The following is a 17,797-nucleotide window of genomic DNA, read 5'->3' on the forward strand; positions in this document are numbered from 1 at the left end:
CTGAGGCGCACAGCAGCTCAGGAGTCACCAAGAAGGGTCACACAGAGGGTGTGTGAGTTGCAGAGCAGGAGTTGAGAGTCCCAGTACTTTGCTCTACACAAAGGCAGTAAAGGAAGGAGGCACAAGATGTCTAGGGGGGGATCAATGCCTATCATTTACAGCTGTCAAGAAAGCATACTTGACTTTCCCTGATGGGAGGAGCTGACATCTCACAGAATCAAACACACAGAATTCTTCCAGCGAAGGGCTGGTGTTTCCCCATGTCCTTGGGTAGCAAAAAGTCCTGTCATTTCCCATTGAATTCTCTTCTACAACATGTCAGTCCAAATGCATACTTACAATGCTCCTGATTTTTATTAAGAAGCCAAAAAAGTGGGTTTTGTTGTCTAAACAAAAGTCTTCCAACCCTCCACCTTCCCACCTACATGCCACAATCTAATCCATACCTACCTCCATCTGAGCATCCCACCATCTTTCTCACCTGACACTAAAAAGCCCTGGAACAATTAAATACTAGATGTGGCTATTTTCTGTTTAGAAAGCAAAATTTAACAATCTTGGCATTCTATTTTTAAATAATAAATAGAAAATATTTATTTTACAACATTTTCAAGATCATTTTGACAAAAAGGCAATTTTCATCAAGCATTTGACAGACCAAAAGAAAGAACTTTTACAGGAAGCTTCATAGCTCATACAACTACATACACAAGGTGAGTTCTTGCTCTTTAGATATATTTACGTATGTGTATGTTTCCAGTTTTAACAATTACAAACTAAAAGCTAATATACTGAATTTCAAGAAACTCCTACACATGATATAATTACATTGCAGTAATAAAACCAGTGCTTAATATGTTCAAAACAGTCAGATATTAAAACAATAGTACCTGGCCACAGTGCTGTCTCCCATTTATACGAGCCTGCTATGTTTCTTTTCCTTATCTATCTCATTTCTTCAAAGACCAGCTTCCTAGTATTAGCTCTGTGCTACTGACAATGTATGTTTTTGAAAACAGCACAACAAATCTTATACTAAGATTATAAGAAGATAGAATTCATTGCCAGTGTTGTGATCAGCAAAGAAAACATGGCATTTTTCTCATTGCTTTAATGAGTAATCACATTTAAAAAAAGAAACAACAACCCCCTGCCCCCCAAAAAAAGACCCAAGCAAACAAAAATCAACCAACTGATTCTCAGGTGTCTTTAGTTCATTATGGAGGCATCAGTCTACTGACAAAGACATAACCCATGTCTTTGGGCAAGGTCATTTCATGCTTTACACATTGAGACATTGATAGCAACTGGCCACAAGTCATATTGAAAGGAGCGAACACTGCGAAAAGAGAATGAGGAAAAGAGGCTCTCTCTGCTTTTGAGCACCAGCCAAACCTTCTAATACAACTATTGTATAATCAGAACAAAATAATAAGATTTGGATCTGCAGAGAAGAATTGATGACTGGCAGCAAAACTTTTTAAAACTCATATGAAAAGAAAGAAAAAGAATAGAAATATGATAGAATATTCACAAGAAGCATGATTAAAGTCAAGTTTTGCAGCTGTATTAGCATGAAGAGATTCCTTAAAAGTATCTTTGGAAATAAAATGTCAAACTGTGGGACAGATGCTCAGGTAAATTCAACAGCACAATAAAAGTTCATAGCAGCTAAAATACTGTCCTGTATTTGTGTAATACACACATTTATAAAGAGAGAAATAATAAGTATAATTAAGTTCAAGCCACGGCAATTAGACCTGGACGTTGAACATGCCAGCCATGAGGGAGCTTTGGATTAGGCCCATCTCTAGGAAACACATGAAGGATAGAGGAGGAATGAATGACAGAACTGCAGCTGCCTAAAAGTCATCTTTAAGATACAATATTGTATATTAAATAGAAGTGGAAGCATGTGAAAAGAACCCACAACTAAACATCATAAAGATATTAAAAGAACTGTTCATAACAAATGCTGGGATTTTATGCACACATGAAGCACTGATGAAATTTCCTGTCTGGACATAATTTTATTTTAAATTATCTAAATCAACAAAATAGGTTAATTATTTTTCCTGTATCTCCGTTATACTGGCATGTGCAAGATTTCCAAACCAGACTCTTTTTGAGTTTTCTTTTCTGTTGTTGTTTGTTGTGGTGGGGTTTTTTTGTTTGTTTGTTTTATTTTGTTAACCACACTTGCTGCAAACATGTAAAATAACAAGGTTTCAATGCACTGGTAATTAATACAATATGTCTACTTCATAAAATATCAGCAAAATAAAGCACCCTGTTATAAGGTAACAACTCTCTCAGCTTGTATATGAAAAAAAAAAAGTGTTAGCACAGCTTACAGACCTCCAAAGATCTATTGAATATTTGTAACAATGTGATATAAAACATGATTTAAACATAAAAATATTCATAGTATATATGACAATCTTCCAATGGTAGTTACTGGACATTACTCTTCACACGTACTGTACACACGCATACAGAAACACATTCACACACTCTTGCTTCAGGATCGACTCTATAACACCCCGTATGGAATTGTCTTTCTTTCAGAGTAATAATTGTTGCTCTAAATATACAGCTATTTTTCAATGAATTTGATTCCAAAGTAACACAAATGAACGATGTAATCACATGGCAAATATGTTGTATTATGAAAAGTTAGTCAATAAATATTGTTCTGCTACAGGAAATGTTGTGTAACAGTTTAGCCACATGGTTTGCAATCTTATACAAAAGGGCAGTTTTTCTAAGTCCTTATGACATTATTGAGAACTACAGCAAGGGCTTTCTTCAGAAACCTCTCGAGTCTCAACCTGATCATATTTGTCGCTGTGTTTACAATCAGTGTTAAAAAAAGCCCAGATCCCAAAAAAGAAGCAGCCTAGTATGAAGAACAAATTGTTCACACAAAAGTCAGTAAGAGCCATGTGCTTTCACATTACCTCAGCTCCTCTCCCCCAAACACATCAGGCAGTTATACCACCTGTAGAAATCAGGAAAAAATATTTATGCATATGTGTCTCATAGACGAGGAGCTTCGTTCCTCGTCACCACACTCCACCCTTCCAGGTCCTGGGTGTCATGCTTCCATAGCAGACAGACAGCAGCCATGAGATGCACTAATAATTTCTCCAGGTCACACTTCCCAGAGTCCTTTTCAAGCTTTGCCAAGAGAGGGTGTGGCTAAGTGTGGGGTTTTTTTCCTGTGTGGTGGTTTGTTTTTTTTTTTTTGCTATAGAAGTTATCTCTTGCATTTGTGCTTTGTTATAGTTTCCTATCATTTTCCGGAAGTACAATATTTTAATTTTTAACAGCTAGAGAATTTTGAGCCCTCAGAATAGATTATTTTTTCTTTTTCTTTCCTTTTATTTGTTTATTTAAGTGCAGGATGAAGTTTTTGCCCTGTCATATGTGACTTTGTTCTCTGTCTCCCTCCAGCCCTGGGAGACATGTCTCCCCAGGACCCCCCAGCGAGCAGCTGCCAAAGTCCTTCTCGTTTTGTCTCTGTCAGAGTCTACAGGGTGGACGAGCTTTGCTTATAATCCCTCAGGATGACAGAGGCATAGGTCACATCTGGCGGGGTGCAGAGCACCGACTCTGAGACGGGGGAGCTGGGCACGGAACTGCCCGAAGCCACTGAATCCCGGAAAGGGGATGGGGGCGTCAGCGCCGGAGAGTCTTCCAGAGTCAGTTTGCTGGTCACCGGCTCCTCATCCTCATCCTCCTCTGTGTTCTTCTCATAGACATATCCCTGAATGAGCTTCAGCTTCTCGCTCTCTGCTTCCTCAGCCGGGGGAGACAGGGGCTCCTCGCTGAAGGCGGTCACCTGGAGGGGTGGCAGGGGCGGCTGCTGCGGTGGGGGGGACTGGTGGGGGGGTCGCATGCCATTCCCCGAGCTGGGAGTGGAGAGGACGGCGTTGAAGTCAGGGATGCCGGTGGCAAACTTGTTGACCACTCCTTGCAGCTGGTCCATAAGAGACCGTGGCTGCAGGGGCAGGGTCTTGGGGGACTGCTCGGGCAAGAAGAGGTGAGTGTCCTCCGCCGTGGCCTGCAGTGGGGGGGTTGTCGCCACCCGCCTATGCACTACCATGGAGGGGCTGCTGGGCTGGTTGAGGCGAATGGGCTCTCTGTCTTCTTCCTCCACCACATTGTACAGAGTCTTACTGCTGATGTCGGTAAAAGTCAGGCTCTTGCTTTGGCCGTGGTAGCTTTTAGTGAGGGGTTTGATCACCGCTGTCTGATTGCACCCTGTCTCCTGGTTCTTCACATGCACTGAGAGTCTGTGCCACATGTGTTCCCCCTTGGGACCTTGTCTTCCACCTGGTTCAGACCATGACACAGACTTTCCATTAGAACTATGAATAAAATAAAGATGAGTTTATTTGCATTTACATTACACAGACATGGTCAGTATCACAAACAAGCCAACAAAAATACTGATTGCTTTGCCTCATCAATAAGCCTCCCCACCTAGTTCTTCATGTCCTCACATAGATACTACAGAAGGAGACAACAGTATCTTTTAACGGCAGCAATTACTCCAGTTTGGTTACCCACCACACAGCCAGCCTGGAAAGCCTAGCCTACAGGGAGGGCTCTGGGAGGGCTGACAATGTTTAAAGGACTCTAGCCTTGGCATCTTGCAGCTAGGTTTGCCCACCCCACCTTGCAGGAGGAATTAAAAAAAAGTGGAAAAAAGTCACAGGAATAGCTTTAATTAAACCTGATTTACAGCTTATAGGAAATATTTCCAAACTGTTGACAGAAAAACAATCCAAAACCTTAGCCTTTCACACTCTGGTTAGAGAAAGGAATTGTCACTAGCCCCTCCTTCCTTTTTATTCCCTGGCGCCTTTTGTGCATAGGAACAGATTAGCTATTACAAAAATGAAAGACTATCAGGACCTCCATCAGGTAGGAGACAAATGCACTTCTTCCCAAGAGACTGTAGTTGACAAACCAGGATAAAATGCTGGGATCGAAAACAGATGGTTTGTGTGGGTGGAGGAACAAGCAACAACATGATCACGGCAACTCAAACCCTCTGACTCCGCATGCGAGCTGGATCCCATCAAAATGCTAGACTGTTTGGCCAAGTGAGGACCTGAGAATCAGTCAGGTCTGTCCCTGAGGAATTGTAGTGGGATTTTTGCATTTCCGTGAGCAGCACTCAAAGCAGAGTGAGGTCTCATTAGCAGCTGGTGGGATGGGGATCTGAGTGCTGCTTAAGAGGACCAAGCAATTGTTTAACTGCAGGTCAGGCAGTAGAGAACATTTACAAATTACAATACACAACGCCTGGGTGGAAACCAGAGATGGGAGAGAAATTCTCAGATGATTTATGTGGAGCAGCCTCATCTCAGGGTTTCGTCCCTCAGGGAGCAGAAGTAAACAAAGGATTACATTTCAGCCCCTGTGACTGCAGTGCAGGTGGGAGGCAATCCGTGTGGGAGGCAATCCGTGTGGGAGGCTGGCACAGCAGCATTGCCTCCCACTACTGCACACACCAGGAGATTGCTTCTCTTATGTACAGCCTGCAATATTGTTCTCAGTATTTTGCTTTTTCGTGCTCAGACTCCTGCGCTTGTCTTTTTCAGGGAGCAATTAATTAACAGTTGGATTTTACCAAAAAAAAAAAAAAAAAGACTGACTGTGATAGCTGGAATAAACTGGTACAAGAGAGATAATGCTGTAAATCTGGCAAAAATGAAAAAGAAATGTACATGAAAATGTGGAATTTAGAGATTTATCCTGGAAGGAAAAAACCCCAAGTTCCCAGCTGAAGAATGATACCTCTATGTTGTATCAATCGATGAAAAGATAAGAATGAAGGTTTAGAAGCATTCCCGTTTTGATCAAAATGAGCTGTGGTATGGCATTTTTTGAAGTACTATAGAGATAAGCAAATGAATATAACTGTTGAGCATGAAAGATTTTTTAAGTAATATTTTAACATACCAAGGTCTACAAACTCTTCACACAGAAACATGTTTTATCTGCTTTGACTTCAAAACAAGTCTCTTCTTGTATAGCGGAAAATAAGTCAAGTACTTTCATATTGTATTTTGCTGATGCTATAGCTTACAAACAGTGCAAACGACTTTTCTGAAAAAAACCACGATTATCTGCTCTTATACTAAGTCCACTTCTGCATCATTTACTTCTTCATATCTAGCTCTGGTGTGTCATCTCACTTTTGAATCCCTCCTCACACCATCTGTTTAGTCTCTATCTCATTTTGTTCCCAAGATTTTGTATTTTACATCAAAGGCAAGCACTGCTATTTTAAGGAACTCACTACCTCTGTCTTCTGATCTTCCTCCTATTCAGTTCGTTCTCCTCCCCCTCACTCTCAAATTCTGCTCTTCTGACTTCTTTCTTTTGTAGTACTCTTCATAATGTACTTCATCAAGCCCAAGTCAACAGCCATACTTAAAACAAACTGTGCTGGCTCTGCAGTACCTAAATGTGAACAAACTGCTTAATCAGGATTTGCCTGTTACCAGCTTGCTCTACAGGGAAACCTGGTGCCGGCAAAGCGCCTCCGCTTGCCAGGCCTAACTGCTCATGGCTCCGATGACAAATAGCTTTAGAGCCACAGTGGCTCTCCGTGGGGTCAGTCTGGCAATTTCCACTGCGAAATCTCTCCTTCCTGTTACTGCTCTCCTCAGTCTCTCGTTCCAGGTCTTTCCTTCAACTTGCTCTCTTCACTGTGTCCATGCAGCATTAGCCCGTTAATGAGTCACGTTTGTGGCAGAGCCACAAGACTGTCATAGAAATACCTGGGCTCTGTCTTGCTGAACAGCTGGTAGGGAGTCACTCCAAGATTGACACATTCAAGCAGAATTGACAATTAACATGCAAGAAAAACACTTGTTATCCTAGAACAAAGATCAGCCACCTTGAATGGCTTTAATCAACGTTTAGGCAAAAAGCAAATATGGGGCTGGGAAAGCTCAGACTTGAGCTGGGTCTCGGCAAGATACAATTCAACCCACTTGTGTGAAGCGATGATGACGATCCTGACTGCATGTGGGACTGTCTTGGTTTTGGCTGGGACAGAGTTACTTTTCTTTCTAATAGCTGTGTGTTGGATTTAGTATGTGAAGAATGTTCATAATACACTGATGTTTTGGTTGTTGCCAGGTAGTCAAGGACTTTTCGGATTCCCACGCTCTACCAGGTGCACAAGAAGCTGAAAGGGAGCAAGGTCAGGACAGATGAGCCAAGCTGGCCAAAGGGATATTCCTTACCATGTGACATCATGCTCAGTATATAAACTACAGTAGGCCAGGGGGCAAATACCATTGCTTGGGAACGGATAGGCTATTGGTGTTGTGAGTGGTGAGCAATTGGATTGTGCATCGCTTGTTCTGTGTATTCTATTATTATTATTATTATCTCTTACTTTGCTGTCCTATTAAACTGTTCTTATCTCAACGCACAAGTTTGTTGTTTTTCTTTTTTTTTTTTTTTCCTTTCCGAGTATCTCCCCTATTCTACCTGGGGGAGGGGCAATAAGTGAGCACCTGCAGGGTCCTAGTTGCTGGCTGGGGTTAAACTATGACAGGGATGCATGGTCACCATTCGCTAAGTGATTGTCACCTTCTTTTTTAAGGAATCATCTCTAGGAGAAAGCAAAGATCAAAATAATCTGCCTGATATAGTGAGAGAAGGGATGATTTTTCCACACAAAGGCAGAAGAGGGCAGCAAGCCAGATAACAGCTGGACTATTGAAAACATGATGTTCATTTGCACAGTGACGAAGTGGGACTAACCTGTGTTTTCTTCCTTTTATCCGTAGGACAGTTACCCATTTAATGTCCATCATGTATTTTTTTTGCCTTTCTTAACTTTCTCCTTTATACAATCTCCCAGAGGATTTAGACTTCACGCTTACTGCCTACGAGTGAATTCCTTGGAGTCTCAAGGGATCTAAAAGTTTGTAGTTGTGTATACAGAGTGTAAAAGTCCAAGTGCAATTTATTCAAACCCTTTCATCTAGCCTAAACGCACAGACAGGTTCTCGGATATCCTATCACGGTAGAAGATGGGCTTGCTTTTCCTTTATAGGCAAGGTTGTATTATATAATGACTTAAGCTGCTGTTTCTCAGTTTTCACTACAGATTTGTCTGGAGTTTTTGTACTTTGGGGGAATAGACGTAAGTATATTTCTTGTGTGAATTTTTATTAGTTCCATAAACAATTCTGTCACTGTTTTTGGTAATTCTAACTGTTATTTTTAATACACGCATCGATCTTTACAATGTACTCTCTGCATGACTCTGACATTTTCAGGTACTTTCACCTGATGATTAGAGACACTAAACAAGCTGGAAAACAACTTCAGACCTTAATAGGTACTTGCAGAAAGTCTTTTAAACACCCAATGTATGCAAATTTGGGACTGTAATCCAAAATACCCCTGCCCAGCTGTAGGACATGACTACATCTTGTTAGATGGCTCATTGTTAAGTATCTCCAGCTTCCCAAAATCCTGCTCCTGCCTGTGACCAGGACTGCCCTGACTCAACCAAGTCACAGGCCAAGAATAGAGTCTTGCTTCTGCTGGTGCCTGGGGGATCTGACCTTGTTGGCTTCCTTGGAGCAATGTTGAGTCTGAGCCCCCCACAACAGGTGGTTCCTCCCCACACTGCAAGGTCCTGAAGATGTCTTACTTTAGTCATTGACTAGCAATGGTTTCTTTAAATCTTAGAGGCTGAATGTTCCTGAGGTGGAAGGTGATTGCCCCAGTGGTCTAAGGGAATCTAGTCTGTGCAACTTCCTGATCGTCTTATTAGCAAAGCTATAGTCTGAGACCCAGAGCATAGAGTATTAGATGAACTTTCAGTCCTGTGTGCCCGAACCTTTGTCTTTTTTGCCTTGAACATTTTAGGCATAACAATCCCCAACTGATACTACATGAAGTGGGTCAACTGAGTGATATGTGCTCTGACAAGGTTAACTTCAGGAACTAACAAGTTGCAAAAAGGCTCCTCATCTGAGGTAGTGCTTGTCACTGCCAGAGTGAAACAGCTGGAGATGCAGTCAGGCAAAGTGCTTGAGAAGTGCCGTTCTAGTTAAAAAGAAAGGGACATTCCTTGATCTGCTCAAGTTCCTCCCCTGTTTCATTCCTTTAGGATGCCAGACTTGTGGTCTGTTATCTTCTCCAAGTGGCCATGAGCTGAGGGAGCATCTTAAGCTTGCTGAGATGAGCAATACGGTCATTTGAGTCAGGGCAGGTTGTGTTAGACAAGATTCAGAGTACAGATTTATGATATAAGGCTGTTTTTCAAAGTAGCATTGGCAATTTACCAGTGGAAAAGTTTATAAGAGAAGTGATATACGTTCCCTTTCTTTCATTGTCAGACTGATGCTTTGGCCAGACCTATCACCTTGTAGTCACTACAGTAACTGAAATGCAACAGCCAGTAGGAAGCATTGGGTTAATCTAGTGGTCCCTTCTATGAAGCTAAAAATCTTAGGAATGAACACTAAACATAACTCGAGAAGGGCCTATGAACTTTTTCATCAAAAATTAGGTCCAAACCAAACTCTGAATTATCAGCAACCAGATGAGGTCAGTGTCAGGTACTGCCCAGACAACAAATGATGCTCCCACCTTTACAGAGCAGGGCACAATTCCCAGCCACCTGAAAACTCTGCTCCAGAAAGCAGCACCCACAGGGCTGTCCCATTGCACCTTCGGAAACGGCAGGGGAGCAGAGCAAAGGAGAGGGCCCATCCAAAAGCTGCCCATTGGACAAAGCCTTTCTCAGCTAAACAGCTGCTGCCGCTGAGTGCTCTCCTAGGGAAGCAGGCAGGGGAATTTCTGCCCTGCCCACAGAAAGCCAGTTAGCCATCCATGAGCTTTTTCCAACCCTGCAGTCACGTAGGAAGCAGTAATGAGCCTGAGTAAAGCTCTGCCCCACCGCGGCCTCACCATTCCCAGGACCAAAGCTAACAAGCTTAAAATTTAGGGCCAGTACCTGCACTGCAGCACATTGCAGGTGCTTTGCTGGTATCCCCAAGGTCTCTTCCATTATTGCTTCCATTTCAGTAAGACCACCGGGGCATGAAATTTGTTTAAGGGAGTGAACTGGTTTTAATCTAGGGTAGTGATACCTCCCTGTGCTAAACAGGACCCTCCTCTCGGAGCTGCAGCCATCAGCTGTGACACTCACTATTAATAGCAGAGCAGGCCACGCTGGTTGGCATGCTCCTGCACTCCCAGCTTTTGGAACATTGCTTCTAGGGACTCATCTCTTTTACTAACCCAGGTTTAACCTCTCTGTGGCTCACCCAAGAGTGAGGGAGCCATCATCGACTACAGTCCCAATCTGGTGTGTGCTCAGGTTTGTTGTCTGATAAGCATCAGTTATTACCAAAGAAAAAAACCCCACCAAACCACAACACAAAACTAAAACCAAACCAACCAAACAAAAAACCCAAACAGAAAAGCCCAAGTTCAGCCTCAGTCCATTTACACTGTAATTGCTACCTCATTGATAAGAGGACCTTGCAACATTTCTCACAGTGTGACTCCAGTGCTGTTTGTGGTGCTGTATAATGAGAGCAAAGTTTAACCTCTCACTGGCATTTCTAGAAATTGAAATTACTGAACTAACTTTTTACTGTCGCTCCCCTCCCTTTTTTTTTAGGACAAAATCACCTCGCGCATAGGACACAATGTTGTATGTAAATTAGAGAGCTGCTGCATGTATGATGGAAATTGCTACACAAACTACAGGAAAACATAACATTGTCAGCTTGCCTCACGGGTGCAGAACCTGATGAGACCTGGAGTTGTTGTGGGTGAGCACAAGCCCAGAGCCACCTTTCCAACCCTCTGTCTTGCCACTGGCTTATGTCAACTAAATCTAACTTAGTTATTTCCTTCATTAGTTATTCTGCTGCAAAAATTAAACATTACTTTGATGTGAGCTACACAGGGGTTTTCTAGTGTACATCAACAATATTGATAACTGATTTTTTGCTGACTTTTTTTTTAAATCAAAGTCTTAACATTATACAGTCTGTAGTGTAGATGCAGTAGCTATGTCTAGCCTGTGTACCTGTGATGTGATCCTGGTTTCCATACACAGGGTGCCCCAGTTGGGGTCAGACCCTTGCGGCAGGATCAGAGGGTGCCAGGCCCCCACTGTCTCTGTGCCCTGGTCACCCACATGGGGAAAGCAGGAGCCAAAAGTGGGGTCACAGACTTTATGCTCACACTGCTATGGAAGTAGGTTTCTGCTAGGCTTATGCCTGGTCCCAGGAGCAGGGAAGTACTCCCAAACCCAGCAGTTGAGATATAGCCAAATATCCCTAAATAAATAGATTTATTCACTTTAGGACTTAACATTTGCATATATGTACATAGGCACTTTTATACAAATGTAAATTTGGGGTGGGGGGGTGAGAGAGATGCTCACTGCAATGATTCAGTGTGGTTAAAGTCCTACAGCTTCAGTATGGATCACACATCTTACTTAGGTAAGCTCAACAAAGGTATGAGAATATTACACTGATAATGTATATAAAGAGCTGACTATTAATGATAGTTATTAATATTGATCTTTTGTCTGATCTGAAATATAGAAGCTGTTTCACATTTCAGTCATCCATCTAATTATTAGCAAAGAAACTTTGAGTTCATCTGTGTGTTTTGTTATAGCAAACTGATTGCAAGTAAGTTACTACGAATAATTTTAAGAAAGCTATTTGCAGAGTTTGCAAAATACTTGTTCCCTGTTGGCTTTGACATTGTAAAAGTGTCCTCAAAAGTGCAAAGCAGTGATGCAGCTCACAAACTCTTCATTAAGTATTTTGAAAAAAAATCTTGCTTGGAGAAAACAACTTATTCTAATAGACAATACAAAGTTCAGGACAATAAACAGTTTGTCTCAAATAGCAGGCAAATTCATCCAGTGTTCAAGAAATGAAGATCAGAAACCTGCAAATCAAAGTGAAGTTAAAAAGTGCTCTTACTAGTGAAAAATTCAGAATATGTTTATTTTGTTGTCATTAATAAACAAACCCCATCAAATATTCAGAATTAATGCATCCTATTTTTGTAATTTGTTTTCAGGATTTTAAAGTTAGTGCATGGAAAAAGCTTGATTTAAATCATTATAGATCCTCTTATATCAATGGAGAAGCACATTTGTGTTATCTGAAGATGTCTCTCATACTGCTCATTCAAAAAAATATATATGACAGTGCAGCCAATAACAACACCTGAACTGAAGAATTTATTTAGACAGGCTCAAACAGGAGCACAGCAAATAGAACTTGAAAATCGAAAATTACAATGTGTGGAGCAAAAGCACCTGGAAAGCTTAGGAACATGTGAAGAAAATGATAGAATGAAATTAAGTTCAGAAAAGTGTAGGTGGGTGCAGCTAAGACAAAGTAGTTTGTAGGACTGGAAGGCTGTGAAGATCCACAGCCTTCAAAAAACATTGACTGAAAAGAAATACCATGGAGCTGCTGTTGAATAAAAACCACTAATTAATGAATTTTGAATATAATAATGCCACAAAAAATAGCCCATGAATTCTCTGTTCCCTGCTCAAAAGCACCACACCATGGTACAGACATTAGGAGGTCTTTCCTATGAATGCAGTTTAATAGTAATTAAGACAGTTGGAGGTTTGTCCTTGCTTTCTGTAATCCTCTGTGGTTCTGATGGAAAATGATTTGGAGCATCATGTTTTTTACCAGAATGATATTGACAAACTGAAAGCTGTGTACAAAACAGCAAGAAAAAAAATATTGGAGACAGAGAAGAGAGTGCATGAGAAAAAGCTAAAAGAGCTGAACATATTCATTTTGGTGCAACAACCCGGTAACAGATTTCAAACAACTGAAAGGCATTAGAACAGAGGCTGGAAGATATTTCATATAGCATATAGATGCACAACTGAGATCCTTAGATGAAATTAAAAAAGGGAAAAATTATACTGAAAATCCAGAAAACTTTCTAGTCAATAGCTGTATCAGAGCAGGAATAAATTCCTAATGAACTGGCTGAAGCCTATTGCTCTGGATATTTGCTGCCAAAAATTGTGCAGCCCTTGCAGATGTAGCAGTCAATGAGTCTTTCTCCCAGTATAACTTGTCAGATTCTCTGGCATACTTGAGAATAAAATAAACTCCCAACAGTTTAAACAGTGCTTGAAGAGCCATCAGACTTGCCTTAACATGCCAGTATTTTGAATGCCAACTTAACCCAGTTGCCACAGGAAGCTTAGTCATGAGGCCCCTCATTTGTGCTATTCAGCTCTCCCTAATATGCTGCAGTAGATAAAGCAGCTGGTAAAGCCCGTGGGTTTTCTGGGTGTATCTGGAGGTTTCCATGGTAACAAATGTGCAGCTTCAAAGAAAAGAGCCTTGAAACTCAAAGCTGATTTTGCTGAGTTTTTTAATATGATAAGAAGAAATTTTTATTATTCTATAGTTGCATGACTCTACATTTCTGGCCATCTCCAGGATCACACAGAGAATGGAGATCAACATTAGCACAATAACAGATTCTACGTATTTTGTATATCAAAACACATGAGTGTTTCAAGTCCCTACATCTTTTTACTCGCAACTGGAAGGCAAGGGAAACCATAGCACCTGTGGGGATTTCTAGCATCTTGGGGGAGCGAAGCAGGGCTTCCCCGGGAAGATCCAGACTCATGAACTGCTGCAGTTCTGGTGACTGAGACTCAGGCATGAGGCCAGGCGGCGGTGTTGGGCATCTGGTGAAATGAAGGACACATGCCACTGCTCAGCCTGGGCTGCGTGGCCACAGGGAGCTCAGGCAGTCGGTTGCTGATGGAGGACGTGCCCTTGCCCCGGCCACAGTGCAGCACTGCCCGGCCTCTGAAAGCATCAGTCCTGGCTGGAGGGAGAAGCCTGCAGACCAGGGATGGGAGGGAGAAGCCAAAATAGCAAGCTTCATGCTCAGCGGGTCTGAAAAGCTCTGCTGCTTTTTAAAGCCTTCCGTATCTGTGCAACTGCCACAGCATTTGAAGTCCTATTGACTGGTCGGGGTCCCGCTAGAGGTGTTCCTCTGGAGCTCATGTGGATAAGGACTTTTTTTTTTCCAAAATGAAAAAAAAAACCCAAGCATTGTCATGCAAAAAGCAGGAGCTTCAGCCTTCCCTGTGCTCAGGAGTTTTACAGTTTGTGCCCAAGCTTTTTGAAAATAATCTGTTGTTGCATTCGCCTTTCTTTGGCTCCTGATGGTACATCTGTGCTGGAGTCCCATTTCATCATCAGTCTTTCCAGACAGACAATTGGCGATCTGTGCCCTGTGAATCTGCAGCATTTGTTCCAGATCAGAAAAGAAGGGAGTATTGTTGTCAGACTGGAAGCTAGTAACAAACTGTTTGTACTGCTCCTTATGCTGGATTTGTAAAATTTGCCTTTCAGGGTGGCAAATCTCATTGCTGCACAGGCCCTGGAAAACCATCACTACTGCTCCAAATATAAGATGCATCGTATGTATTTGTTCTGATCTGCAAATCAGAGGGGAAGATTTGATTGAGTTAATATCAATGCTACCTGTCAACAAATAGCATAGACTGTCAGAGGCATATACAGAGCTAGACTGCTTTGGCGCTAATTAGAGGAGCCGAGCAGCATCTCTGGCCATACAGAGATGGCTGCTCAAGATGCTGTGTCAGTGGATCACAGGCAGCTTTCCAGTCAGTCACTGCACAACCTTCCCTGGGGCCGGGAGCAGGACTGTTTCACATCTGCAGTTTGTCAGATGGAAACGAGCATAAATCTGTTCTGGAAGAACTGAGGCGAGGCCTTTCTATCTCTGCAACAGTTAGCATGTTTTCTCCACTGAGTTTGTGTTTGCTCAGAGAGGGCAGTATTTGTACTTCTTTTTTCTGAAGAGCTGAACTTTGCTATTGTTCACTAAATGCAGAATCTGCAGAATCTGAACATCTTTCAGAAATTATAACAGGAAAATTTTCTCTGCTATTGTTCAAAGGGCAACTGTTTGTTCCTAGGTCAGATTCTGCTGGTTTTATTTACATGTGCCTGCTCGGGATTTCCCTGTTCTGCGAATCCCACCAAACCAGTGTTTTTTGTGTTCCCTCTGCTGGCTCTGCAGCAGCAGTTCACTAACAAGCACAGTCAGCAAGAGCTGTGCTCAGCAAAGGTGTCTTGCCATGAGACAGCCTCTAGATTGTTGTTTAAAGCACACAGGATAATGTCATCTCCATGCAAAACTGTAAAAAAGAAAAAAAAAGTTGACTAAATGGAAAAAGAAGATAAAATTAGTACAAAAATGATGTATTTGCAAAGTTGTAGGCATTTACAAATAAAATTGAAGGCTTTAAAAAATAATAAAAAAAAAAACGCTGCAAAAAAAATTATTCAGTGTCCTCTTCATCACATCTGGACAATGAGATTAAGGCATTGTGCAAAACACGGCACATAAGTAAATTTCCCATCTTTAATGGCATGCACCACATTTGTCCCATCATTAGACATGATAAACCAATGAGAAAGAGAAAGCAAGGGGTAAAACCACTCTTTGTCATGCAGCTTCTCTTACACATTCACTGCAGTGTGGGATTTTTCAAAGCTGCACATGTGCCGACGGACACTGGCTGGTGGGCGAGAATTCTGGCTGCCTCTTCCTGAAGATTGAAAAGAAAAAGACACCCAGTGAGTGGTTATACACATGTGCACACATGGTGGCTATACCACTCAATAGGGTGCCTGTCCCTCACCTATGCCTTAGGGGCACTGTGGACTTTCCCATTTTTTCTCCTCTTGCTCATTGGGCCAGTCACCTCAACTTTCACACAGGTTACTCCTTGGCTCCAGCTTGGTTTTATTTAAAATAGGTTCTCAAGGTGTCTGTCTCTACTTCCCCAGCTAAGCCCTGATGCACTTTACATACCAGATGGCAAGGGCTGCTCTGCATTTAGCTGTCAGTGTCACTTCCCCCCTGGTATTCTCACCATAGGCTGAAATGATGAAAAAAGAGCAACTGCCTTTCACATCTTATTTACAAAAGCATCACCAAAAGGTTTCGTTGGTGGAGTTTTTAATATCTACTCAGCTCCAGCTTTTTCCCTGTGTCTCTTATTCCCATAATCTGCTTTCCTAAGTGTTTCTGTTTTTTCAGTTTTTAGCTCTACCTGAATAGTCACTAGCTTTCATTACATGTGATTTCACTGCATGTGCTTCTTTTTTATCCTGGGAACATTGGCCTTATTGAGGTAGATGCAAAATGAAGAGTCTCCTAGACTCTAGTCTCTATTTGCAATGGTAATTCCAAAAGGGATTGCAGATTGCAGTTTTGGCCATGAATACAAGACAATTTCCACTTCATTTTTCTCCTCTTCCTTACCCTGTCAAGTAGATGCAAACTGTCATTTGTCCACCCCAATATCAATAAAAACATATAAACACACACACGTACTTCGACAAAAATCTCAGGTATTTTTGCACGTGGAATGTATCAATGAGTTTCTGCAAAAAAATATTGTCATTGTATTGCAAATAAAGTGCAAATCAAAATTCAGCATTTTCCCCCATCAAATGAACAATCATAGTGCATGCTTGCCAGACTTCCATTTACCTCAAAACAACAGATTCATGGGTGGTATGTTCACGTGCAACGTATTCAGTACAGCTGCTAATGAGCCACACAAGCCATTTATCTCACCACATACTGAAGCACAGGAGCACAGCGTGATGTACACAGAATACATGCATACCCCTTTTGGAGAGGTAGATGCCTTGAGATGACTTCTGAACTATTATGAATAAAACACAAATAAGACATACTGCTGAGCAATTTTGTAAACCTACTCACTTTGAAGTTTCTAGAATAATTAAATGCTTTACCAGATGCAATGAGATCTCTGAGATTTGACAAGTTAAACGCAATCATAATTAGGAACCTAGCTACCATGGTCTCTCCTACACCTTATTGAAGTTAGAGATCATTAAGCTTCTGATTAAATAGAATATGCAACATTTCTACAGACCTCCAGTTTTCGTCATCTATTGACAGAACAAGAGCTTTCTATTTTCTTTGCTTGCTTTGTTAAACATCAGAAATCAGTAGTTTATTCAGTCACAGGAGCTAATTTTACAAAACAAGTAGCAACATGCAGTTGATTATCTGAGAGAAAAATCCAGTTCCAAATGTATTTCATGCACATGCAGTGCTATATGAACAACAGCGGGCCCACAGCCATGGAGAGCCTTGCTCAGGGACCCTGCAAAAGGTGGAAGATTTTTGTTTCGGAGCACTGCTTGGGACCTGGGTCTTTCTGAGTCAACAGGCTTTACCAGCTATCATCCCTCAGCTACTGCAGTCTGCTGCTGCTTCTGGCTTACTTAGTTGCATCCCTTCTTTCCCCCCACTATATTTTTTCTTATTCAGATATATCCATGGAGTCAGTTCAGATCACTTTGCTCTCCAAGCTTTGGGCATCAGCAGGTCTTATTATGAAATCCTACTACGTGAAAGGAAGAAAGAAGCCTGCTTCCCCAGGCAGTCCAAAATGCTTCTTAACATGTTCAAAACACAGTGAACTCTTTTCTTGCTGTGGCTGTAGTTGTGCTCCTCAGCCAAAATCAAACACAGATACTACATGTAATACAGTATGCAACCCCCAAATGGCTCACTGGGTTTGCGTTCTGTGAGAGGCTGTTGGTAAAATACTGCCAAGCTCCATCAAAGCAGTGGTCTGCCTTTTGGTCAAGGTCAAGAAGGAACCTCGTGTGGTGCATGCACACTATAG

At 41.8% G+C, this 17,797-nt stretch overlaps 1 protein-coding gene across 3 annotated transcripts in view; it reads right to left on the reverse strand.

Annotated features, from left to right (window-relative positions):
• Positions 1-3,532: 3,532 nt before the first annotated feature.
• GRM1 (glutamate metabotropic receptor 1) overlaps positions 3,533-17,797 on the reverse strand; it is a 181,371-nt gene continuing 167,106 nt past the window's right edge. Inside the window, exons 8-9 of one of the 3 annotated variants that reach the window (XM_065630745.1) lie at positions 16,763-16,801; positions 15,613-15,673 (exon numbers count right to left, since the gene is read on the reverse strand). In XM_065630745.1, coding sequence (XP_065486817.1) covers positions 15,613-15,673; positions 16,763-16,801 — 100 coding nt within the window. Of the gene's footprint in view, positions 4,374-15,612; positions 15,674-16,762; positions 16,802-17,797 lie in introns of those variants that run through there. The other 2 variants (XM_065630744.1, XM_065630746.1) reach the window with 2 other exon arrangements.

The sequence above is a fragment of the Caloenas nicobarica genome, chromosome 3 (genome assembly GCF_036013445.1).
Source record: "Caloenas nicobarica isolate bCalNic1 chromosome 3, bCalNic1.hap1, whole genome shotgun sequence".
Classification (NCBI taxonomy): domain Eukaryota; kingdom Metazoa; phylum Chordata; class Aves; order Columbiformes; family Columbidae; genus Caloenas; species Caloenas nicobarica.